General features: G+C 38.8%; 2 protein-coding genes across 9 annotated transcripts in view; both read left to right on the top strand.

Annotated features, from left to right (window-relative positions):
* The window catches only part of LOC131245909 (cell division cycle protein 27 homolog B), a 33,400-nt gene extending 11,268 nt beyond the window's left edge, over nt 1-22,132 (top strand). For 2 of the 8 annotated variants that reach the window (XM_058245681.1, XM_058245680.1), the window contains 16 exons: nt 3,065-3,137; nt 3,281-3,390; nt 4,668-4,714; nt 6,075-6,172; nt 8,230-8,540; nt 9,597-9,743; nt 10,621-10,659; nt 11,161-11,422; nt 13,831-14,060; nt 14,146-14,211; nt 15,291-15,410; nt 16,739-16,815; nt 19,737-19,856; nt 20,030-20,249; nt 20,453-20,734; nt 21,631-22,132. In XM_058245681.1, coding sequence (XP_058101664.1) covers nt 3,065-3,137; nt 3,281-3,390; nt 4,668-4,714; nt 6,075-6,172; nt 8,230-8,540; nt 9,597-9,743; nt 10,621-10,659; nt 11,161-11,422; nt 13,831-14,060; nt 14,146-14,211; nt 15,291-15,410; nt 16,739-16,815; nt 19,737-19,856; nt 20,030-20,249; nt 20,453-20,734; nt 21,631-21,681 — 2,253 coding nt within the window. In that variant the 3' untranslated portion in view covers nt 21,682-22,132. The remainder of the gene's footprint in view (nt 1-3,064; nt 3,138-3,280; nt 3,391-4,667; nt 4,715-6,074; nt 6,173-8,229; nt 8,541-9,596; nt 9,744-10,620; nt 10,660-11,160; nt 11,423-13,830; nt 14,061-14,145; nt 14,212-15,290; nt 15,411-16,738; nt 16,816-19,736; nt 19,857-20,029; nt 20,250-20,452; nt 20,735-21,630) is intronic. The other 6 variants (XR_009171034.1, XM_058245682.1, XM_058245687.1 and 3 more) reach the window with 6 other exon arrangements.
* LOC131245910 (uncharacterized) lies at nt 16,822-19,528 on the top strand. Its single transcript, XM_058245688.1, has 2 exons — nt 16,822-18,479; nt 18,584-19,528. Exons 1-2 carry the CDS (start codon nt 18,450-18,452, stop codon nt 19,031-19,033), a joined length of 480 nt encoding a protein of 159 aa, XP_058101671.1. The 5' UTR covers nt 16,822-18,449; the 3' UTR covers nt 19,034-19,528.
* Nucleotides 22,133-25,661: the final 3,529 nt, after the last annotated feature.

The following is a 25,661-nucleotide window of genomic DNA, read 5'->3' on the forward strand; positions in this document are numbered from 1 at the left end:
GTTTGTGTACTCCTCTACATAGAGCTACGCAGTGGCTCAAAATCATCATTTCTGTCTTGACGGGGTTGGGCATAGTACTGCTGCTCCACAAACCAACAATACTATACCCAAGTCATAGTATAATGATACCAATGAAGATACTCTCTAACATAACGTTGACACTCATCCTCTCTGATTTGAGAAAATTTGGAAAATTTTTGAAATTTCCCAATTATTTTTAATCGACCCATCTTCCCTCCAAATTCCAAAATTAGAGTGTATATGATGATGATCTCATTAAACATTCCTGAATATGCTGAAATGGGGGGCTGAATTGACTGCTGATTGAAGTGGAATTTCGAAAAAAATATTTTTTAAATATTTTTAATTAAATATAATATTTTCCCCAAAAAATCTCCAAATTACTAAGAATCGCTAGATCGTGTTACATTCATGTTTGATTTTGTGTTTGTGATGAGGACATCACGTCACGTACACCCTTATGTACGTATCAGAGGAGGTGAGCCGCGCCGATTTCCCTGTGGCTAGGCGAGTACCCGTGATCGTGCTGAAGACCCCATGTGCATGGAGTGATCCAGACTATTGGATCGGAGCGACGCGACGATCCGGCCATTGGATCGCATGGATCACATGATCGGGCCATTGATCGTTGATTGTCCACATCAGTTTTAGACTTTATCATATTTTACTATTTAGTTTTTGATTATTTTATATTTGGGCACATTATGAGTGTTTTAGTTGGTTTTATTTAGATTAGGTCTATTTTTGTTAAAATTCACAAGATGAGAATTTTTTGTAATTTTTGAAACTTCTTGGATCTATAAAAAGATGGGGGTGTGTGACCTCTCTCACATTGAATTTTGTGATTAAAAAAGGAGAAAAGCTCTTGCTTTCTTCTCTCGTCTTCATGCAATTTGAAGATAACTTCCATGCAATTTGGAAGGAAGATTGGTGCGAGGCTAATCTTCTTCCACGGAAGTGCGAGGTCTCCATCTATCCCCACACTATTTTCTCTTTTCTTCCCGATACAGGTTTTTTGTTCAGGTTCTTAATTCTCCCATCCTAGATCTTCGTCTTCTCCCAAACCCAACTTTCCCATACCCATCCACAATCCAAATCCTAACCGACCTAACGCCACACATGTGACCGTACGGCCACGCGTGTAAATCCCACCTACCCCTTTTGGTTTCCCATCATCATTATCAAAACCTCTTTCTTCCATCTCTAAAACCCTAACCTTAAACCTAAAATTCCTAATTTTCATACTTTCCCAAATTACCCAAATCCTAAGTTTCACCCTAGGTTGTATTGGGTTTCTTATTTTGAAATAGACTATACCATATGCCAATTGGATGTCCCTACATTCATTGGATCCTAGTTTCTTTTTATTTAATAATCTTGTGTTACAATGTTGGTAGCTTAGGCCAGGATTATGCACGATTCTCTTTTGACTTTCATAATATTTGGGATGAATATAGCGATGTTTATATATATATATATATAGAAACGCTCACTTGCGAACCAGTTCGTACGTACTACATACGAACTTTTTTGAGAACTCATCATATCTGATGAGTCTCGAAAATTTGAACGGTCCACATGAAGCAGAACCTCATGAAACCCCCTGGTATGAATTTTTACTTTGATCAAAAACTTCGGTGGGCCATGAAAAATGCAAACAATTTCTTCCCTTGATTTGAATTTCTCTTTGCTATGGCCCACCAGAATCTTAGATCAGGGTGAAAATTCACCCCCTAAGGTTTCATGGGATTCTGCATCTTATGGACCGTTCGGATTCGACACCCATGACACGTGTGCAAAGGTGCACATGTGCGTAGGTGAGCATGCCTATCTCTCTCTCTCTATATATATACATATATATATTTATATATATATATAGCGGAACGCTCACCTGCAAACCAGTTCGCACGGACTACCTATGAACTTATTTGAGAACTCATCATATCTGATGATTCTCGAAAATCTGAATGGTCCACATGAAGCAGAACCTCATGAAACCCTCTGGTACCTATTTTTACTTTGAACCAAAACTTTGGTGGGCCATAAAAATGCAAACAGTTTCTTCCCTTGATTTGAATTTCTCTTTACTATGGCCCACCAGAATCTTAGATCAGGGTGAAAATTCACCCCCTAAGGTTTCATGGGATTCCGCATCTTATGACCGTTCGGATTTGACACCCATGACATGTGTGGAAAGGTGCGTAGGTGCGTAGGAGAGCATGCCTCTCTGTGTGTGTGTGTGTGTGTGTGTATATATATATATATATATATATTAAATATCTTAATTCGGTTATTTGATCTCATATGTTACTTAGTTCATGCATCGGTCCTCCATCAATTTGGACACAAAGATTGCAACTGATTTGCGAGAAATTGAGAAAATTTGATTTTTCCCAATTTTCTGCGACTCGGTCCATCTCCCCATAATATCAAAATTGAAGTTCCAAATCCATGATTTTTTATGCAAAACATGAAGAATCATGTATTTGTAACCATTTGACACTGATTTAACATGATTTATAACAAAAAATGAATTGAAAATAAAAAATGCTCATCGGATCGAACATGTGGGATACATCGACACTACATGTGCGTTTCATATCGCACATGTGAGATACAAGATATATTGTGGGATATATCGGCCTATATTGTCGATATTGAAGACATTGCTTTCTACATTCCTCATTTTCCGCATAATATTCTTTTTTTTTTTGGTATATTTTTTTCTTGTATCTTGTATTTAATCGATATTGTCTAAGAGTGACAACCTGTCCTACTACCTGGTCAAGCCTTCAGAGCCAAGGTTTTGGGATCCCATGAGCAAAACTAAGCCACAAGTTTTTGTTGACGCTCTGGTTTTCATCCATATTCATCCATTTGACAATAATCCTAGATGTGCACTTTGTTTAGCTCTCTCCGGCAGTGCAATATGTTTCCTGTTTTTCTTACATGCTAATATCTTTGTATGGTCTTTGCTGCTCTGCCATCTGCATTTTCTCTTCTTTGTAATATCCTAACTCATATGATATGCTCTTAAATGCAGCTGAATTTGCAATTATTGGCTAGCTGTTACTTGCACAATAATCAAGCTTACTGTGCATACCATATTTTAAAAGGTATTCATTGCACGGTTTCTCCATATTACATTTCGTAATTGTATCTTTAATTGTCTTACTAGGTTAATGTTAATATTTTGGTGGATTCATCTATTGCTGCTCACATATAACATCTCATTCTCGTTTGGTCTTAAAATATGAAGGAACACAAATGGCTCAATCCCGCTACTTGTTTGCAATATCATGCTTTCAGATGGATCTTCTTCGTGAAGCTGAAGCAGCGTTGTGCCCTGCTAATGAACCTAATGCAGAGGTATCAAATGGTTTTCTGTAAATAATTGATTACCATTCTACTAAATATGGTCATTACAGTTACTAGTGGGAATGGCATGTGCAATACATGTGGATAAAAGAAGGAAGAGAGAGATTGGGAGGGAAAGGGTGCAGGCTACATGCAGAGATAGAGGGAAAGGGTGCAGCTACATGCACACAGAGAGTCTGTGGGCCCCACCTTATTGTCTGTGTGGCATTGCTTCTTCCATCATCTGAGTCAGATTGTGTGAGGACGTGATCTCAAGAATCAAGCAAATCCTAATGGGCCACAACACAGGAAACAACGGGGACAGGGACACCTACCAATGAAACCTTCTTAGGGCCCTAACTACTGGATCAAGATGATATTTTTGTTTTTCCTTCATCATGTTTGGAGTCTTTGGACTCACCTCATGTATGGGTTGGGTGGCTAAACATCACATAGCTCCAGGAAGGTTTTAATGATGGGCGTCCCCATTTCCATCGTTTCCTGTGTTGTGGGCCACTTGAGTTTTAGAGCTGACTCATTTTCGGTTGATGTCCTAACATGAGCTGGCTCAAGTGATAGACTCACGACGTCACATAGACATCGAGGGGGCCCGGCAGCATTTTATTGTGCGAATTCCCTACGAATTCAAGTCCGTGAGAATGGGGTGTTGGCCATATGCAAAGGAGGAGAGAGGTGCAGAAGCAGGGCTACTCGCATAAAAAATCTAAATGAAAAAAATACCCCTGGTTGAAGATGCAGAGAAATCGAGACGAGTTTATAAAATCCAACGTTTATGACTCTTCCACTGATGAATAGCGTGGTTAAAATTGTCCAAAGCTAAATATATAGTAGAGATTCTCGGGGCAATTGTTCAAAGCCCATGGGGAGGACATCTGATGGTTATATGGTTTAAAAATTGATATGTTTGATGTTGACTGTTGTTAACTGTTACCCTGATGTCACTCTCTTCGGGCTTTCCTTGTTTCTGGGTTTAGTTGTCTTTGGGAGTTCTTGCAGTGGTGGGTTTGGGTTGTCCAGAGATGGCACTGGTTGTTGCATTTTTAGTTATAGGGTTTTCTAGTCTCTGTTAGTTTTCTTTTTCTGTCCTCGCCAGCTTCTCTCTCTCTGTCTCTTGTTTTCTATCTTTTCAATAAAATTTCACCTTTCAAAAAAAAAAAGAAAAGAAAAACCCGTTACCCTAATGATTTTTTTTTTTCCTTTGGTTATATGACATGCTTTTCATATTAAAGGACATATACTCATTGTAGTTGCTCGTGTTTTCTTTGCAGGTTCCAAATGGCGCAGCTGGCCATTACCTTCTTGGGCTTATTTATAGGTTGATCCTGTCCTCATGTATTCAATCTTGTTGACAGTTGATAATACTAATAGGTTGCTTTCCATTGAGTCATTTTTCAAATTATTGTCCAACACTACTCGGTTTCCCTAAACTTTATCAATTTCATTTGACTGAGATGACCAAAATGGAATGAGTGGGAGTGACTCTTACTGGTTTTGGTTTCTGAGCAAGTCGCGCTCTGAAACTGCTATTTAAGTGGTCTGTTATCTAGGCTCCATGAGCTCGTCATTTCCATTGCATCTAAAACCTAAAAGGTTGTTTAAACTGCCGATTGATATCATTCATTGATGATATTGATCTGCCAATTCATCGTTGCCACCACCATGTGAATAGTAGTTATCATTTGCTAGTAGCCTTTTGTGAGGCATTGATAAGGCTTCAGCGATTCAATGACTACAGGTGTGCGATGTGAGAGTGGCGCTGTCTGTCCCTTCACGCAATCGGAATGCATAAATTGTAGCCCCATTAAATTTTTTTTTTTTAACAGCAGTGTTATCATAACTCCAGATGTAATTTAATTGATCCAACACACGTGCTTCATAAAAGCATAGAGGCATCATATCGGAAATTGTGAAATGTGGACACCTCTTCATTGCCCTTATCGCTTTCTTGTAAACAAGGATGGTGTCAACAAGCTTGCATAGGTCAAGCAATCTGTCTCCTAAATCTCTGCCATAGAACTTATTATCCAGTTTTATGATTGAATTTAAGATTGCAAGTGATATATAGTCTGTCATACTCATTTTGGAAACGGGAACATGCCTAAACCTTATTATATCTACATATTGACCTGGGAGCAATCCATCAATTAGAAATTTTCTGGTATTAGTGGTGCCATGATGGTAATTATCAATTATGATCTTCCAAACATCCCTATTCCTTGTAGACTCGCTGCCTCTATAGCTGGATTGATTCAGCAGTATTGGCTGTATGATGAACTAATTGCTGGTATCCTCTCCTCAGCAGAGTGAGTACTGTAGCTCACTGCAGCTCTTTATTGATTATTTGTTAGAAAGTTTTCAAACGTCATTGATGAATGGTCAATTCAGGAGTTACACATCTGCTTGTGCTATAGCTAATGTTATGGCTCAATGTTACATTTCTGCTTCCGCTATAGATGATGTTGTGGCTCAATGCCATATTGATGATGTTCGCTCTTACTGTTTTGTGTTGAATTGACTAATTTCATTTAGTTATCAATCATGGATAGTTAGCTCGCATACATTTGAATAATAATGATTTTGTTACCCGTCTTCTACAATTTCATGTCAGTTCTAATTGTTTCAGTCACGTTTTAAACAGTTCATCATGTCATCTGTCTGTATCTTGGTCCTCTTAGGTACACTGATAGACGGGAAAGTGCGGTCGATCACTTTATGCAGGCTTTGTCAATAGATCCTTTTCTCTGGGTTGCTTATGAGGAACTTTGTATCCTAGGTCAGTGCAAAGTGCATCTAAGTTTCTTTAAATGCAAGCTTCCTACCTTTATGTGGTTATGTTGTGTTGTTGTTGTTGTTGTTGTTGTCATCATCATCATCAACTAAGCCTTGTCCTAACTCCTAACTAAATCCTTGACAGCCGTTCCACTCTATCAAGGGCCATAGCGGAACGCCCTAGCATGAGTTGTGTGCGAGCGCATGTCATCATCATCATCATCATCTCAGCCTTGTCCTAACTAATTGGGGTCGGCTACATGAATCCTTTACACTCATTCCACTCTATCAAGGGCCATAATGGAACACCCTAGCATGAGTTTGGAATGTCATATTGTTCTGATTTGTGTTGGAAGCTATGGCATAAGTTTGACGTTGGCTGCCAATCTGATGCAGCCCTCCTCTATCTGGTCTGGGGACTGGCGATGAGAGCATAAAAATGCTAAGGCACAATGTAATAAACTATGACATAGCTTGATTATACAATCAAGAGCTATCTAATGGTCTATTACATTCGTTATATATATGATGCTGTAAACGATTTAGGGGCTTGTGACCTTGTTTTAACTCTGCGACTTGGTGAGGGACTTGTGCAAGTGGACTGTGCAGGCTTTTTCTTTCGTTTTCTTGATTTTGACTCGGTCAGTTTAAAATTGACTCAGTGTTGGACTCTTGCAAGTGGACTGCACATCACTTATAGTATCTTGAGTAGAAGCCATTTCTGCAATTTGTTCTTTTGTTTATTTCATTGATTCTCAGTCAAGTTGACTCTCAAACTCAAGTGAAGCCATTTGCCTTACTATTGACCAGTGTTTTAAATAGCGTGGCATTTGGCCCTCTATAGCGTGTAGCATAAGCTTCACAATTCTTAATATTTTTTAATTAAAATAATAGAAAATATGATAAAATTTACAAAATGCATAATTTTATGAGTTCTTGACTACGAATCTGGATCGTCGACCACTTATTTCCATGCAAAATCTCTCTCTCTCTCTCTCTCTCTCTCTCTCTCTCTGCCTTTAGACATCTCTAAGTATGACTTTTTCTTTTTTATTTATTGAAACAGCACAAATTCATGATATAGACCACAATTTGGATGGTTCGGATTGATCTAAGTGCTCTACCTACAATATGGTCCACAATTTGGATGGTCTGGATTAATTTAATGTAGTGCCATATGTCATAGGTTTAAGTCATCACCATTTTAAAATAGGTGTTAAACAAACATAGAAAAAATGCTTAAAAAAGAAGAAGAGATTTTAGGTAGCTTACGCTATCCATGCTACACACTATGCTATGCTACATGCACTGTAGCTTACGCTACATACCCTGTAGCTTATGCTACCAGGGAATTACGCTGCTTGTGTACGCTAGATAGCGTTTTCGCTATGCTACGCTACGCAGCGTATGCTACACGTTACGCTACAGCGCTATTGAAAACACTGCTACTGATGCAACAATTCTTAAAAAGAGTTCGATTTTCTGACCTAAAGTAACTTTCTAACCTGTAATAAATTTTTTTTTTTTTTTTTTCGTTCTCTGCTGAAATGGTTGGTTTTCTGTCAAAAGTCACCACCATTCTGTGGATTGCCACACTGATCTGTGATTTGGTCATTGATGTAATGGTGTGGTTTAAGTGAGCTTGTTGTTTTGCATCTGCCTCCCTCAGTAAGAGGGATGTTTATGCTCATGGTCTGCTGTCCAATAGCCCTTGGGAAGGGATTCTTAGGATCTTTGATCACTCCCAGACCCTCCGATACCGTTTCACTGTCATTAATTGGTAATTGTTACAACTCTGTTGTTAAACCTCACGTCAGTACAATAACTTGCAGCTGGAATTACCCATATCACAGATATATTTTTTTGTTTTAAATACATTCATTTTGTGGATTCTGGAATGCAACTTATGGAGTGATCAGTGATGGGGCTGCATATGGTCATAATTTTGTCATCCTATGTGCATCTGATTGGACATGTCAAATGCCAGAACTGAGTTTTTTTTTTTTGGGTGTGTGTGTGTGTTTTCGATCTCAGTTGGTACCTGATATCTTCATGTTTCAGGTGCTGCAGAAGAAGCGAATGGAGTCTTTGGTGTAGCTGCTGCTCTTCGCTTTCAGCAGCAGAACCTGCATTCTGAACCAAGTTCTAGAAACTTGCAGACTGGCAGTGAGGATGGTTCTGTACCTTCAAGTAGGACCTTGGGCTTGGATGACACGAGCCTGAAGCAAGTGAAACAATTACATGGGAACAACCTCAGAGATATCCCTGGTCATCCTCATGGAGCAGTTGTGGCAGCAGGGGCTGCTATTCAGACAGCAAATAGCGGTCATAATGTGTCACTGTATAATACTCCTTCACCAGTGCCAGTACAGGTGAAGTTTATTAAAAAGCTTCCTAACAATCGTTGATTCATTTTGATAGATGACAGGTGCTTGCTTCAACCAGAGATATCAAATGTCCTGCCAATCTTTAGTTTCGGCTGGAAGTTTCCATTTGAATCATCATCACAGTCATTATCTTCATCTGAATCATGAGAACTCAGGCCTAAGAATTGACCTGCTGAGTTGTGAAACCATGTCAGACATTTGACTTACCTGTTTGTTGTTTCACTTATATCTTCACCCCGAGTTGCTGATTTTTATGCAGGGTTGGCCCATGGTTGGGATTTATTCACCATATGTCCCTGTCTTGCAAAGTCAACAATTTCCCTTGATGTCTATGTGTATGCTCGCATGCGGGCTTGCATAATGGAGTGGAGCTAGAGCTTAAACTGGATTTTTTTTTTTTCCTTCTTGTGCAGAAGCTATAGTGTAGGGGGAGGATGGTGTTGGGTGTTTGCCTTTATTCAATTACTAGATCCATACTTCCAGTTCTTTATCCCATGATTCCCATCCATATACATGTATGGACATTATAACACATTTGGGCAGCGCCCTTTTGACTTTTGATCCATCTACCTTAAGTTAGGCTTCAGGGTGGATTTTTCCTGATGGATCTTTTATGCCGAACGCAAGTGTTTATTAAATTAATTGTGTCCTGGGTGTCTGCAATTTTTTTTTCCTCCTGTAATTCCTTATGAATTGACAGCAAAATGTTCCTGCAAATGCGATATTATTTTTAAATTTAATAGATCTTTGTTCTTCTTTCATGCACCAGTGTAGGTATCGCCATCTTTCTTGTTGCCTATCTTTACAGAGAAAAACCCCATTCTATTTCCCAGTGCATAACCTTATTTTTACATTCCCTGTTTGGAATGTATAACTTGGATTCTTTCTAAAGAATTCTGAGCCTTCAGCCTATCATTGAAGAGAATATATTATGTTAATGTAGGCATGCAGTTGCCCTATAAGAGGCCATTTCTTTCTGTACTGATGCAAATCAAATATTTCATGAAGTGAGACTGATCACTGTCTTTATCATCTTTGCAGTTATCGGGTGTTGCCCCACCACCTCTATGTAGAAATGTGCCGCCAAACCTGAGCACACAGGGTGGTGAAGGCTCTCCCAGGTCAACTGTCAATGCAGTCATGCAAGCCCCTCGGAGGAAGTTCATGGATGAAGGGAAATTACGAAAGGTTGTCTTTTCTTGTATTTATCTTCATGCTCCTTTTGGTTTGTATCAATTGAAAATAGCTATATAATGATATTCTCTCTCCGTCTAATATTGATTATTTGTTTTAGTATTGGTGCTTTTAAATCAACATTATGGAATCCCCAGTTTGAAAATGTCAATTAATATTTGCTTTAACTTGGGATATTTTGTGAGCGATATGTTTACATTTCATTTGAAAGGAAAAGTTCATGCATTTTTACATGCCAATTACTGGTCAAAGGGATTCCCTGTAGTACTGGCCTATTTTAGGCACCAACTGGGATGCCATGTTGAATGTTTATTGGAGTGATGTATACGTCTGTTCTAGAACTTGTCCTTGAGAGCATTCTGGGTTGCAACAACCCATCAAATGAAAATCCTGGATTGCTAGGTTGTAATGCCTCTGCGCTTTCATCATTTTCCAACAATCCTTATGGTCTCGGGTCATAGTTTTGATGCTTTGTCCATAAACTAGAAAATACCATGAGTTTATATCGGGCTTCTAGAGCTGTCAGACCTGTGCATATATCTCAGAAAAAGAAGAAAGAACAAGAAAAAAGAAAAAAAAAAGCTGTTGGACCTATGCAAATTCAGAAAAGATGGCCGGGCTTAGTCAGTACATGCTACTTCTGGACTCTATAGTTACTTTGGTTCCTCATTCCCTTATACTCTTCGATGCTTTTGGCTTTGCGCTGCCTTCCAATTGAATGGCTTATTTGTGGACATTCTACTTCTGGCATCCTCTATTTCTCCTTGTTTTGTAGGACCCTTGAGCTGTTGTCTTTACTTTCACTGAGTCTTCAGTTAAGTAGTTTGGTTGCGTTCCCATCTTATTATCTATTGGTTGGACTTGAGTGCAGAGCCTCCGCTCATCTTCTGCCCGTGCTGCATATTCCCAGGTGCATGCTCGTGTCTCTTTTGTTTGTTGAGGATGGTCTCATCTGCTTGATCGTTTTTTTTTTTTTTTTTTTGCTTCTCGAGCCATCTGAATCTAGCGAACTGTTCCTTCAATGCTTTTCCGTTAATTTGTCATCAACCTTCATCTGAAATGCACAGAACATTTGTGAGTCTGTTGGGCGATTGCATTCTGCACATATGATGCTAGTGTTTTGCTAAGTGCACACTCATCTCTACACTTGTGGGTGTTATCTGAGCCATGCACCCCCCCACTGGGCAGTGGACCTGGTTGACAACTCAAGCTGGTCCATATGAATCTTTGACAATTATTTTAAACCACCCATTGTCTTCTACAGACTGAGGCCCACCTGATGCATGGCTGGTATCTCCTCGACATTTGGCACATATACAGGTTTGCATGAGGTGTATGTGGGCCTAGCAAAGCTCATGATCAAATGATATGTTTCTAACTTTATCGATATTCAATTACTCATGCTACGTAGGCATGTCTGAATGTTCTGTTGCAGGTTTCAGGGAGATTATTCTCTGATTCCGCACCTCGGCGAAGTACCAGGCTTGCTGGAGAAGCAGCAGCAAATTCAAATTCAAATGCCCCCCAAATAGGAGGAAATGGAACCAATCATTCTTCTACTAAATTTCTCGGTACATTCCGAGAAAGGGACAGTTCAAAAGTGAGCTCAGCAACATTCCGTTCTGTGACAGTTCGAAAAGGACAATCATGGGCCACTGAAAGTTTAGACGAAGGTTGTCCTTCTTTCATGTCATCAATTCATAATTAGTAAAAAATTCTAATACCTGATTATGTCCAAGATTGTGTAATTTTACAAGTGAATGGTCTTATCATGATCTTTTGTGGATAAGAGCAGTTTATGTGAACACAATTATTCCAACTGAGTGATTGCATGGTGACCTTTGATGTTCTCTGTCTTTATGTTGTCTTGCTTAGTTTTCCTTTTCTCTGGTTCTGCTTTTTTACTTGAATTTGTCCAGTTTGAATAATTGCTAGTAGTAACAACATATTATTCTTCATTTTGTTTTTAAAGTACAAGATTTAATGTAAGTGATGAATGAGCTGCCTGCCTTAGCTCGGTTTTAACTTACAATGGATTTCTTAGATGGCCTAAGACTTGAGAGGTTCAACTTTCGGTTCACCACATACTCTACTGGATTGGAGTATTTTGGAATGTTGATTGCATTAAGAGAGAGCTATGAAGCTGCTGCTCTCAAAGGGACTAGGAGCCAAGAGGGCTAAAGGAGTGTCTGCATAATTCATCTAATAAAAGAATAGAACTTGGTTTTTGGATAGGGCTGCCCGCATGGCAATGCAGCACCAAAGTAAGATAATCTCTATGACCTCCCTACTCTCTATGCAATGCAGCACCAAAGTAAGATAACCTTCTATAACCTCCCTATTACTCACGGTGGCATTGTGACTACCATTAACCAAGTTCCACATGGGAGGAATATGCATGAGATCCATCCTATCCATCAGATATGCTGCCTCATGGTCACTCTAGAACTCAAAATCAGGTTAATCCAAAACTTAGGTAGGTCAAACCATAAGGAAATACTGTGAATGGGGATGCTCACCCTTTCTTTTGTTTGGTCTCTACCATGGCATTGATATGCCTTCCAATCCATTCATCTGACACATTGTGAGGATAAAGGGTCGTGCCAAAAATTAAGCTATTCCAAAATGCAAGTTGGTCATCCCACGTCGATGCAACTGCTTTAGGAAGGATTTTACATTGATCCCTATTGTGTGACCCACGTGAGTTTTGAATTGGCTTGATTTTTGAGATCTCATGCACATAAGTCATATCACCCACGTTTGCAGCAGGCACGGCCCATGTACCTACAGAAGTTAACGCTACTGTTTTTTTTTTTTTTGGTTTTTGAGGGGGTGCTTGTGCGGTATCCTTTTCCTCTCTTCAGATGATTGTTCCCTTTTATGAATATTTTGTTAGTTTAATAGATAGAAGAGAGACATGTTGGTTCTTTATATGCATTTTTGTGCAGAGCCAACCCCAGTTAGTTGGGATAGGGTGTTAATGATGATAACATATTTTTTTCTGCAGGATCTTTGATTGGAAAAGATCCTACATTTTATACACTCCTAAGATCTCACACAATGAACATTTCTGGGCATATTTATCAGACCACTATAAATAATGCATACCTTAAGTTTTGTTTGGTATGAACCTACACCCAAGTGCGTTCTTTGTTGCTGGAACTACTGTGTATATATGGTACATGGGAAATCCAGGTGAATTGAGCCCTACTTTTTACTTCTGCCTGTTTGATGTTCCTTTTTTTTTTTTTTTTTATAAAAAATAAAATAAAATTAAAGATAACGATACTTTTATTAAAAAAGACGAAAAACAGAACAACAAGATGGGACACTGAGAAGCCGACCCACGTACATTTCAATAAAATCAAAATTGCATCCCTTAAGTTTGGAAGAGACTGATGCCCATTTTGTTCCCAGTAACCTTGCCATTTGGGACATTCCCTCCATTGATTTGTATTTATTCTTGAGGCATCTAGTGTTCCTAATGTAGTGGCATTTTCACACCGGACTCGAGTGAGGTTGCCTGTGGGATGTAGGGGCACACTTGGAGTGGGCAGCCCATGTGAGGCGAGCCCCATCCGTGTGAGGCGGAACCCATGTGATGTGGGGCCCACGAGGGGGGGTTCGGCCGAGGTCCTAATACATGCGATGTGGGGCCTGGGCTATGAGATAAAGGGATTAATTCGCCATGCTTTATCAGTTCAAGCTTTTAGAGCAAGTGGTTAATTGTCCTGCATCAATTCTTTTCTTCCCCACAGCCTACCACACAGCTAGGAGAGCCATTCTCCTTATAGACTTTGTCACCTTGCCTAGATTCACCCCATGCGAAGCAACCAACAGATCTTGAACCGCAAAGGGGAAGGACCACGATACTTCAAATCTTCCCATGTTTGAGGTTCAATTTGAGCACAAGAAATTCCAAATATTAGTCTTTTTTGTCCAGATTCACACTACTGCTCATTTTGTTGCTAAAAGTACTAAAAAAGGTTCGTGGATTTCTAGTTACTTTTCTCTGGTTATTGCTGTTCACGCACCCTGAAAGATTGCTGTGGGAGCTTATCTCAGTTTGATCTCGTTATAGGGAGACGGCCTGAGGCTCTTGACGATGCTCGGTCAGATAATACGGCGACAACTTCGTCTACTACATCAGCATCAGGTGATGATAGATCATTTGAACGGGAAAGAACAAATATGCAGATGTGTGGGGCACTGACACATGGATCGAGAGTTACTGGTGGTGTGTTAGAGCTATTGGGCCTCTTGCGAACTCTTGGGGAGGGCTACAGGCTTTCTTGTATGTATAGGTGCCAGGTATGTGATTTTCATCATTGGAAAGATACCACTGTTATACCTTTTGATGAATTTTGTGTTCCAATATGTCGATTGATTGGAGCAGGAAGCATTGGAAGTTTATCTTAAGCTCTCACACCGGCAGTATAATACAGGATGGGTTCTTTCACAGGTAATTTTTTTTTCTGCAAACTGCTGAACATAATTGTGTGAGCTTTTTTGATGACTGGGATGCCTGTTCAAGTTGTTACTTTAACATTATCTCAATCAAGGCTGGTTGGATGATGCAATGTTCAATTGCTTATGGATAGATTTAACAGGTCATGTCAAATGAGACCTGCGAGCTTTATACATTTCAATGTATATAACAAGTTCAGTAGTTGGAGAAAAATTTGGGCACATGGTTATACAAGATCTGTCATTTTACGACATTAAGAACTACTTTGCAATGAGAAAGGGGGGAATCTGAATCATGCTTCTGGGACACTTTTTTGAGAGAGTAAAAGTAGGTGACCTGAAAAGCATCTGCAAACTATTTCAATTTTGGATGTTGAAAGCTGGAAATGCCATTTTAATGTTATGGATTTGATTCATTGCACCATTAATAGTAAATAATAATTTTAGGATACATTTTCCTAATTAAGATAATTAAGCTTATTTGGCGAGCACTTCTCTATGGGAATTTCAGTCATCTTTGTTTTCATTCTAAAATGAACTCCCGAATTTGGTCTGTACCTGTGCAACTTATACATGGATGAAAGGTTTCACAGGCATGGTGTGTGATGTGGGTCACACATTGTCATGTCTGCACAATAATAAGATAATGTTGACAGATATATATTGTATGAAAATGTTAATTCGTGTAGTAAAGTGTTAGTACATTGTTTGACTGTGAAAATGGGTTTTGTCCTAGTATCTGCATTGATAAGTTGAATTCTTACAGCAATCATGTTAGACATGGAAATCATCAGTACTTGGGCTTGTAGTCTTTGACTTTGACTTACTGAAGCTCCTCTAAGTTAAGTCCTTAGTTTTTTTTTTTTGTAAAATTTTATTATTATATTTATTCACAATGCATGGTTCTTCATTCTATTTCTTATTGATTTGATACCTCACCCTGGGCCTTTTTTTTTCTCTGTCTCTCACCATGCTTTTGATCTCATTATGTTGTGCTTCCGATTCTATAAGCAAGGATTTTATGCATGCTTGTTATCTTTTGGCATTAAAACATATACACATGTTCAATGACAGGTTGGAAAGGCATATTTTGAACTGGTAGATTATTTTGAGGCTGATCGTGCTTTTAGTTTAGCTCGCCGAGCATCTCCATACACTTTAGAGGGAATGGATATCCATTCTACAGTTCTTTTTGTAAGTTGCTTTTGTTCATTTGCAATTTGGTTTAATATTTTTGGTGTCATGTTTATGTTAATCTTCTCATCCTGTTTGTGCAAGTCGGACGTACCGTTGTGACTCTTCTTTTTCTAGTCTTTATTGCATGTTCTACTTGAGTATTAGAGAAAAAGTGCAGTGGTTTCACGGGCAATGCTTTCTCCTTTTATATTATATATATATTTTTAATGTAATTTGAATCCGCATCACAATATTCAAATGTATATTTTAAGAGTTGTTTTTATTTTTATTTTTTAGAACTGGTTATTTTAAAGGTATAAGTGGATCGAAGAAAGGCTATGAATAGGAGTTGAGCCTTTGACCTAGTGGTGTTGCCATGATGGTCCAAGTTATAACATTGAGGTCAGGAGATCAGTCTTTGATTAGTTATCTTAAAATGATTGGAAATTTAGAAAATAAACTAAGAAGGAATTAGGATTTTGAAGTCAATCATTTCCACCTACAATCATTTCCTCCACTCTGGGAAAATGAGTCCATCAGCTTATTTCCATAAGGTCCTATTACCAGTTGACTTGACCTTTCACCATCCTAAGTTCATCTAAATAATAGTGGAAGAGTCAAGTTGTTGGGCAGAACTTGTATATGTGATCATATGTGTAACTCAGTCCATATGGAGAACTTAGTTTGCTTAATACCAGTGTTTTAAACAGCGAATAGTGTGTAGCGTAGTGTTCTTTCGTTGGAAGCGTGTGGCTTCACCTATGCTACACAACTGCTAGATTTTTAATTAAGGTTACACTTCGTTGCACTAAATATCATGAAATTTCATCAACCAAATACATAATAATAAGAAAAATTGGGCAAAGAAAGTAGAGAGAGAAATAGCAACGGAACTGATTTAATGGCCTTAAAAAAGGCCATTAAATAGGGCAAAGATCAAGTAAAGAGAGAAATAGCAACGGGCTGTTTTATTGCCATCACTTATGTTATTTTATTAAAATCATTGAAGCATTAACTAATTTTTATTGAAAATAGAAAAATGTACCAAATCATTCAAAACATAAATTATTTTTGATGTGTATGAAAAACAAATTGTATTGTAGCTTATGCTAATCAGTGTGTAGCATAGGCTATATGTGACTTAAAGCTATTTTCGTCAGCTACTTAGTGCGAATGCTAAGCTATGCTATGTAGCATAGGCTATTTAAAGCAACCAGCTAATAATTTTATGTTACATGGAAATGGTGACTGGCAATTACTAATATGTTTTTGTTTGGACACCATTTTATCTTTGTTCTGTACTTTCTAGATTCATTTCATAAGAAAAAAAGATACTCTTTTTGCAGCATTTGAAGGAAGAGATGAAGTTAAGCTACCTTGCTCAAGAGCTGATATCAACTGACCGGTTATCTCCTCAATCTTGGTATGTTCTTCAAACTTTTGTTGCATGTACTATGGGAGATTTATGGTCTCCATTCATGTTGTTGCTCAAAGTTCTCTGTGCAGAGCTGACGTCTGCCAAAATTTAAGCCAATGTGGTAAGAACTGAAAGAAAAGCACACATTTGAATATCTGCTTCTTATCTGCTTCTTTTCCTAGAGAAGATGCATTTGCAGTTGTTTTTCCCCTTCCATTTCCTTTTTTCTGCTCTTGCTTTCTGCTACTTATATTTAGATGCATTATCGGCCTATGGATCTCTGTTTCCAGAGAATGGATGCTGTTGCTTTCTCCATTGGTAGGAAGCTAGACACAACCCTTTTCAGTTTCTTGATTTCATTTGTAATGCTTCTCTTTGTGCGAGCAAAAAATGGAAAAAAGGTGGTTTTTGATGTGATGCCATGGTCTTGACTTGTGGGTTTGATCCTTCCTTGTGTTGCTATAATAGAGAGCTGGCTACTACAGCTTAGCATGCATCTCTTATTTCCAACCATTGTGTTACATGTGTAGGCCATTTGGCCCATGCAAAAGTTGGGCCCAACCATGAGGATGATCTATCTCGAAAACTAGGCCGATCCACTCAATGTGTTGAGCCGCTGTCCATTTATTTTGATGATGCAGACTACTTGATTAGTTGACTGGCCCGATTTTTGTTTCAGGTGATCTTCAGGGTGACAGTGGCCTGCCTAATTAGTGGATCTTCAGGGTGACAGTGGTCTGGCTAATTAGTGGATCTTCAGGGTGACAGTGGTCTGCCTAATTAGTGGACTGGCTTGATTTTGTGCCAGGTTATTTTCATGGTGATGGTGTGACCGACCTGCCCTGATGAGCAGATCAGCCTGATTTTTGTTTGAGGTGGTCTTCTTGGTGTGGCCCTCCGTTTGCATGGCTCGGATATCCTATAGAAGTGACAAATTGGCGGGAAAGATGGGTTAGCATGCAGCTGGCTGCAGGTAACTATTTTTCACAATATGTGAGATGTTGGGAGCCTACTTGTCGAAGGAAGGGGTTAAGAAGTTGGCGGATGTGTTTGGGTGTGATGCGGGTTATTTCCCTTCTTCCTATCTAGGTCTTCCTCTTTGCATCATCAAGCTGGCGAAGCATCTTTGAGACAAAGTAATCGAAAGAATGGAGAGGAAACTTTCTAATTGGAAGAGCTGCCTTCTTTGCTTGGAGAGGAAACTTTTGAAGGTGGCCTCGTCAAATATGCCGCTCTATTTTATGTTCCTATTCAGATGCCTGAACTCAGGACTTGATAGGTTGGAGTGTTTAATGCAGGACTTTTTATGGAAAGGAGTGGATGAGAATCATGAATTCCAACTTTTGAACTTGGGAGAGGTTTGCAAGCCAGTGACCGAAGAAGCGGGTATCAGGGATTTGGATAATACGAATTGTTCTTTGCTTGGGAAGTGGCTTTGGAGGTTTGCCTTGGATGAGGGGAATTTGTGGAGGGAGGTTATAGCAAGTACAGGGTCTAGGTTGTAGGATGGTAGGTTAGAGAGTCATCCTTATATAAAATTCGTCTTTGAGGAAGCCGGTGTACTAGATGACTCATAAATTTAGAGGCGGTGTTTCCTTCACTATTGGGGATGGTGAACATGTTCGGTTTTGGGAGGGGACATGGGGATCAGAGAGAGCCCTCCTCAATTGGTATTCGTGAGACTTGCTCGAATTGTTTCGGAAAGGAATATTTTGATCAATCAATGCTATTTTAGATGCCAATACTCAGTGGTTTGGTCTCCACCATGTTGTAGGAAGTTATCCGACAAGGAAGTGGAAGACTTCTCAAGTCTATTGGATTGTCTTCAAGGCTCTTTTCCAACGCAGGGAGAAGGGATGCTATGAGCTGGAGCTTTTATAAGACAAGGTGCTCCATGGTCCGTTCTTTCGACAACTTTCTAAAGGGTTTGTCATCGGGAGAGGCTCTGAGCAAACTTTATGTGGTCATATGGCTCCCCACCAATGATCGCGGTGTTTGTGTGGTTAGGCGGAAAGAATCAGGTGCTCACATTGGACAATGTCCAGAAAAAGGTCGATGGTGCTCCCTGACTATGCTTCTTGTGTATGAACAAGACGGAGTCAGTCAACCATCTCTTCATTCATTGCTACTTTGCTCTAGAAGTTTGGGACAGTTTCCTTCAAGTCTTCAACACGTATTGGGTGATGCCATAATCCATCGGAGCTCTTCTATTGGCATGGCATGATTGTGGGGTAAGAAATGTGATATGCCAAAATGGTGACGGTGGTAGCCATTACGAATTACGGGGTTGAAATGGCCGTTACAGAAAAGATGGCCCGCAATGGGGCTGAAACAGATTTTTTCAAAAAAGAAAGAAAGAAGAAGAAAAAGATAAAGGCCATAATGGGAGTATGGAATACCTTGGTCTGAAAAGAGCACAAGGTAGTGTGGCAGTTGGCGATTATGGCCATTTTATGGTCCAGTTGGGGGGAGATGAATGATTGATGTTTTAGGAATTTGAGTGGGTCGGTATCTGGGGTGATGAGAAGGGTTAAGTGGGACAGTAGATTGGGCCTCTTGCTTAAAGGCTGCAGGTGGTTGTAATATAGATTGCTTGGGCTGTAAGGGTTGTTCCTGCCGGTTGTTTCCCAGTTGGTTTTTACTAAAAGTATCGTTACCTTTAAAAAAACGTGTTTATAGAAGCCATTTGTGCATACTGATTGGCATGCACATTGAATGATTTTACTGGAGAAATTCATGATACTGTCATCTGGATCCAGTATTGCTTTGTAGAAAATTTTACATATTTTGAGCAGTAAAAGTGCTCTCTGAAAAACAAGCTTAAAATATTATATTTTGGACAAGGCTATGATGATGATAATGATGATTTCTTTATGTCTGCTACATGTAAATTCATTTACCATTCTTTTGTTGGGATGGGCATGCAGGTGTGCTATAGGGAACTGCTACAGCTTGCAGAAAGACCATGAAACTGCTCTGAAAAATTTCCAGCGTGCTGTCCATCTAGATTCAAGATTTGCATATGCCCACACACTCTGTGGCCACGAGTATGGCATTCCCTGTCTATCATTTCTTTTCATCTCTTAATATAGAGGTTTTATCTTTCATTAGGGGAAAAAAGGAAGAGGAGATTTTGTTCGATAAATGCCTTCTGTCTCCGTCTCTGCTGTCATTAACTATGGGCTAGATTCTTACTGTAATTCATTTTCTTTCTTAACAGGTACACAGCCTTAGAAGATTATGAGAATGGAATAAAGTGTTACCAAAGTGCTCTTCGAATAGATGCAAGACACTATAATGCCTGGTATGGCCTTGGTATGGTATACCTTCGCCAAGAGAAGTGTGAGTTTGCAGAGCATCACTTCCGAAAGGCTTTCCAAATCAATCCACGCTCATCTGTTCTCATGTGTTATCTTGGAATGGCTTTACATGCTTTAAAGGTTTGACCCCCTATTTATTATTTGTGATGTTCCTGCCACTAAATCATCTTCTTTTCACACTTCTTTTTTACCTGAATGCTGATTGTTGCTCCCAATTTTGTGGAGAATTCTGAAGTTTCTTGGTCAGTATCTTTAGGATTTGAATCTTATGTACAGCTTTGGAAATTGCTTGTGAGGATTCTTGTTTTTTTTTCATCTGGCAGAGAAATAAGGAGGCATTGGAGATGATGGAGAAGGCCATCTTGGCAGATAAGAAGAACCCACTACCCATGTATCAGAAGGCTAACATATTACTGAGTCTTGAAAAACTTGATGAAGCCTTGAAAGTTCTAGAGGAGCTCAAAGAGTATGTACCTCGTGAAAGCAGTGTGTGGGCATTGATGGGCAAAATTTATAAACGACTTGGCATGCACGAGAAGGCCATGTTTCATTTCGGACTTGCTTTGGATCTGAAACCATCTGCAGCTGATGTTGCTACCATCAAGGTGCTAACTTACTTCCCTTTTCTTATTCTGAGTACTACTCGCACACGTAAGCTTTCTTTTTTTAGAATAGCAAAAACTGTGATTTATAGGCATTTGGAATCTGCTCTCAAGCTTCAAGCACAGTCAATACTCCATAGTAAAACGGTCAAGTGATTCCCTATTTTGACCTCTTGATCCATACAAAGATGAAAAAAGAGATGGACAACTTATGACATCATTCGACTAATCAAATACGCCATTGATATTCCCAACATAACTTGAGATATTCTACAACACCAGGGCTGAATGTTTGTACAATGTTTGCATTTTCAGTTTTTTCAAGTGGGGTTGTGTTCAGTGATCCATACTATTGATATTATAGGCCATGCTGTGATGCTCCATGCAGCAAAATTCTCCCAGATGAAAAAAATCCGAACCCTTCAGTAGGAGGGCAATAAAATAGATGGTTGAGTTAAAAAAAAAAAACATACATGAGCAATTCGTGATATATATATATATATATATATATATATATATATATATATATATATATAGATGTGTGTGTATTTGAAAATGTTAAATACCTGAAGGAAATGTCAAGTACCTAAAACTTGTTTTTTGTTGGTAATAAACAGTCTGTCGATGTCTATTGGTGTGTGCATGTTGATGTCTAGTCATGGCTTAGGGTGTGTTTGGTTGCACCAAATATCATTAAATTTGCTCCAAATTAGACTGATTAGTGGTGACGTATCTTGAAATTTCATGATATTTGGTGCAACCAAAAACAAATAAAAAAATTGCTATGCCCTTGCATTTACGTCTGGTCATACATACTACCACTGATGAACAAGAGAAGAAGAACATGGTTTTGGAAAATTTCTGTGAATGACATCCTCCACTGTTTGCTTTTATGGCAGTCTGCAATCGAGAAATTACATGTACCTGAGGAAATAGAGGATAATTTGTAGCTTTGGTGATACTGCTGTGGGAATTGCAAAGGGTAAATGATCTCCGCCTCAAATCCGTTGGATGGCGCCATGGAGAGCTCTGCTTGGTTGTGCTTTCTGTTAAATCAAGGAGATGAAGCAGGCTATTGCTAAAAGGTCTGTCCTAGTTGTTCTCACCATGCACCCTCCCATGCGCAGGCAATCTTTGTAACAGTAAGCTTTCCAGTTTTGTAGCTTGAGATATACTTCGCAGCAGAGAAAGGAATGAGAGCTCTAAGAATTAAAAAAGAAAAGAAAAGCCTGCCCCCATACATGTAACAATGAGCTATTGGGTATAATGTACTGGAGTCCCGGAAAGGCTTTGTATGATTATGTTTTAGCTTCTAACCGAAATTCCAATTTTCTAATGAATTTTCTTCTTCTTTTCTTCAATAAGAATATGGGACCGATGCGGACGATAGCTTGATCAGCATACTCTTTCAATCTTATACGGCGATTTTGTTTGGAGGTCTCAAGTTGAACTGGTGGGACCAAAATTTGTGTCCACCAAGAGAATAGCTTCCAACCTATTATGTGTGTGCAACACCCAACCTGTCCATTAGGTTGGTCCAACCATGACGATCACCTTGTGTACATGACAGCTTGGAACTTATCTGCTGGGTGGTCCAAGTGGTTGGACTTGAGGCGACATGTGTGTGCAGCGCACGTGTGCAGGTGGGTGAGTTGGGGTGTGGGAATTGGTTGAAGGTTCTACAATTTTTTCTAGTTGATGACTGGAATCTTCTTAAGTGCCATTGGGTTGGGAAGGAATTATATGATCCTTGACTCAAAAGGTCCACAGGTTTTCATTTTGTAGAAGTGGGGCCCATGGTCTAGTGATGCTGATTGTGTATTTTATTGGCCTGACAGACTGCCAATGGATCATGCCTTGAGAATCTCCTACGGTGGAAGATACCCTTCAATTGGATGCAAACGGTTACTTTATTTCTTAACCATCCATTTGATGATGGCCATCAGTCGAGAATTAGGATTTCGTTCCATGGGAGGCTGATGGTTTAGTCTGTGGGGCTGTTGGGATTTTACTGAGCCATGGACAGAATCCTCCCACATTTTGAGTTTGTAAGAGCGCTGAGTTAGCAAGCCCTTAATTTTGTACATGTGGTGCATGTGTAGATCTGGACCTTTCATCTACTGGGTCATAGAATGGGCTCACTAACAGGATAGGATGATCCTAGCTAGGGCTTTTAAATGGAGATAAAAAGGTTGGGTGTTGAAATATTCTATCTGATATCCAACTTGGACATTCCAAAAGTATTTAAAAGCAAAAACTTACAGACTTTGACAAAAGACCACCAATGATCAGCGTATCATTTGTCCATGTCAATGTTAGACAACATTATAGAATTTAATATTTTAGTTAGATGTATTTGGCTTTTGTGTAAATTTATTTAAATGCTTCTCGGTTAATCATGCAAATGGACATGGCAATGATAATATCCGTCTCCAATCCGCTTAGGAGTCAGGTAATCGGGTAAAAGTCCTGAGCTCGTATCTGTATCCGATCTTTTGGGTAATTGAGTAAGTGAATATAGTCCTTGTCGGCCCTAATCCTAGCCACTGATTTGGAGGACATTCAGTGACTATAAATTGATTAGGAGAGAAGTAAGACAAACATCCATATTTAGTTGCCTATAATTCTTCCGACTAAAGGCTATGATAACACGACTGTCTCGATTTTGGGATTATGGTCCATCCGTAGTACGGACAAATAGATGAATGGTCTCAATCACCACTGTTTCCTAGAGTATGCTCCACCAGGGATTGGATTTGAATCTTCGTCATTTTTGGGAAGTGATATGGAAAAACGGATGGATGGCATGGATACCGAATAGATACATCAAGGTAACTTGGTATATCCATCATAGATCAACTTTTTGTAATAGCCAAATCTACTGCTTTTTAATTTCAACTACTTTGCCCCATGTAGAGCAATAAGTTGATTAGCCTTTTCTCTTAAGAGTCTTTACAGGAATGTAGCGCCTGCTGGTCTAGATGTTTTTTATCTTTTCAAATTTTTTTTTTAAATTTAAATTTTAAAGGTTGATAGAGAATATTATCAAAGGCCTACAACTAGAGCAAAGCAGGGGGGAAAAAGAAAACGAAGGAAAAAAAAAATCACTTGAAAAAGCACCCAACATAGCACTTAGCGCAAAAAGCAGCTTATTTCGAATAGGGAAACCGAATCACTATATATGCTTGTGTTTGTGATTGTCATTTGAGCACTTATTTAATTATGCATATGTGATGAATGTTTAATTATATGTAAGCATGATTAGATGAATGCTAGGAGTTGATAGTTAGCATATCCCTTACACATATGTACACTAACATGTTATAGAGTAGTTGCTTAATTGCTATATCCTTTATAGTTTATGTGATTGGACCCTCTAATGGCCTGGAAGACTTAGAGTTAATTATCTTGCTTAGTTCAAATTATAAATTAATGTAAACGGACAACTATATTTAAAAGATATAATTTTTAAATTGGTACTAATCATCCTTTATATGACACAACCATCATTCCTTAGATCCACTAAGCTTCTACACATAGCCTGTAGGCCCTCCACGTGTAATTTCATCATGATACCTCTCCTAGACTCCAAACCAAAGACATTCATAACATTATTCTTGTGATTAATCACTTTAATGAGTATTTCAAGCTCCATTATAAAGGTGTTTATGTTCTCTCCCATTTTATAGAGATTAAATACTAAACTTATATGTAAATCATTACTTAAACCTGCTAGAATATCCATTTAGGTTAATCTTCATTTGGAAACCAACTATTAATTAGTTGTTGGAGTTCAACCATCCTCCCATTACCTTGTTAGTCTCATTGAAGCATCAAGTGCATGGTAGCTAATTTAAAAAAGCGGAAGAAAATCGACTTCAAAGATTGAGACAGCAATTGATAAACTATTTCAAGATTGAAGAAGCTTTCAAGTAAGGCGCATCAATGGAGCTCAATTTGATAAGTAAAGTTGTTATTTTAAAGTCCATGTACTCTTTCCTTATGTATGATTGAGTATAGAGTTTGTGACCCAAACTCGCATAGGTCCTTGTGTAGGATCGTATCGCCACCAAGTACGGGTGTGTACATGTGTAAATCCTTATGTAGGTCTTTGACAAGAGTGTACATGTATAAGTCCTTGTGCAAGTATCTAATAAGTGTGTAGGTGTAAAAGTCCTTATGTAAGCTTCCGACGACAATGTACGTGTGTAAGACCTTGTATAACTCTCCAACGGGAGTGTACGTGTGTAAAGGTTAGATGTGAATCTATTGAAAACCTCTGAGATTATGAAATCTGGTACATTTGAGGAGAGTGCGTCTGCCAGGAGTAGAGTTTGTATTTAACCGAACCATTATATATCGTTGTGTTTGTCATTGCTTATATGTATGAATTTTTATTATGCTTTTGTTTAAATTGTTCAGTATGAATGCATGAATAGATGATATTTCACATCTCACCTCATAGATTAGTCACTCAATTAGTTGAATCTATTGTAGTATATATATATAGACCCACTTGGCTTGAAAGTATAAGTGTTAATTGATTTTAATTGATATATATTTTTAAGTAGTCCGATTCACACCCCCACCCCCTCTTTCTAAGACTTAGCCATAATTCTAAGTTTCATAAACTCCTGCGTAGCATGGTGTCGTGTTAGACAATTGATGTAATTTCAATTAGCATTTAATGTTTGACGAGATAGATACCTGCTTTAATGAGACTTGCTTTTGGCAGAGGGTGCTTTTGAATCTAGCATTTAATGCTCTCTTATATACACGTCTCTTATTCATCTTTGAAATTATCTACACCATTGCCACATGTCATCTCTTAGACCATTTGATCTGCGCGTGCCACATCATGTGCAAACAATACTGTCAGTTCATGAGTAAGATTTTACTATCATTGAGCAAGTAATGTCCACACGTAGTG

This window comes from Magnolia sinica, chromosome 5, assembly GCF_029962835.1.
Source record: "Magnolia sinica isolate HGM2019 chromosome 5, MsV1, whole genome shotgun sequence".
In the NCBI taxonomy this organism is placed as follows: Eukaryota; Viridiplantae; Streptophyta; class Magnoliopsida; order Magnoliales; family Magnoliaceae; genus Magnolia; species Magnolia sinica.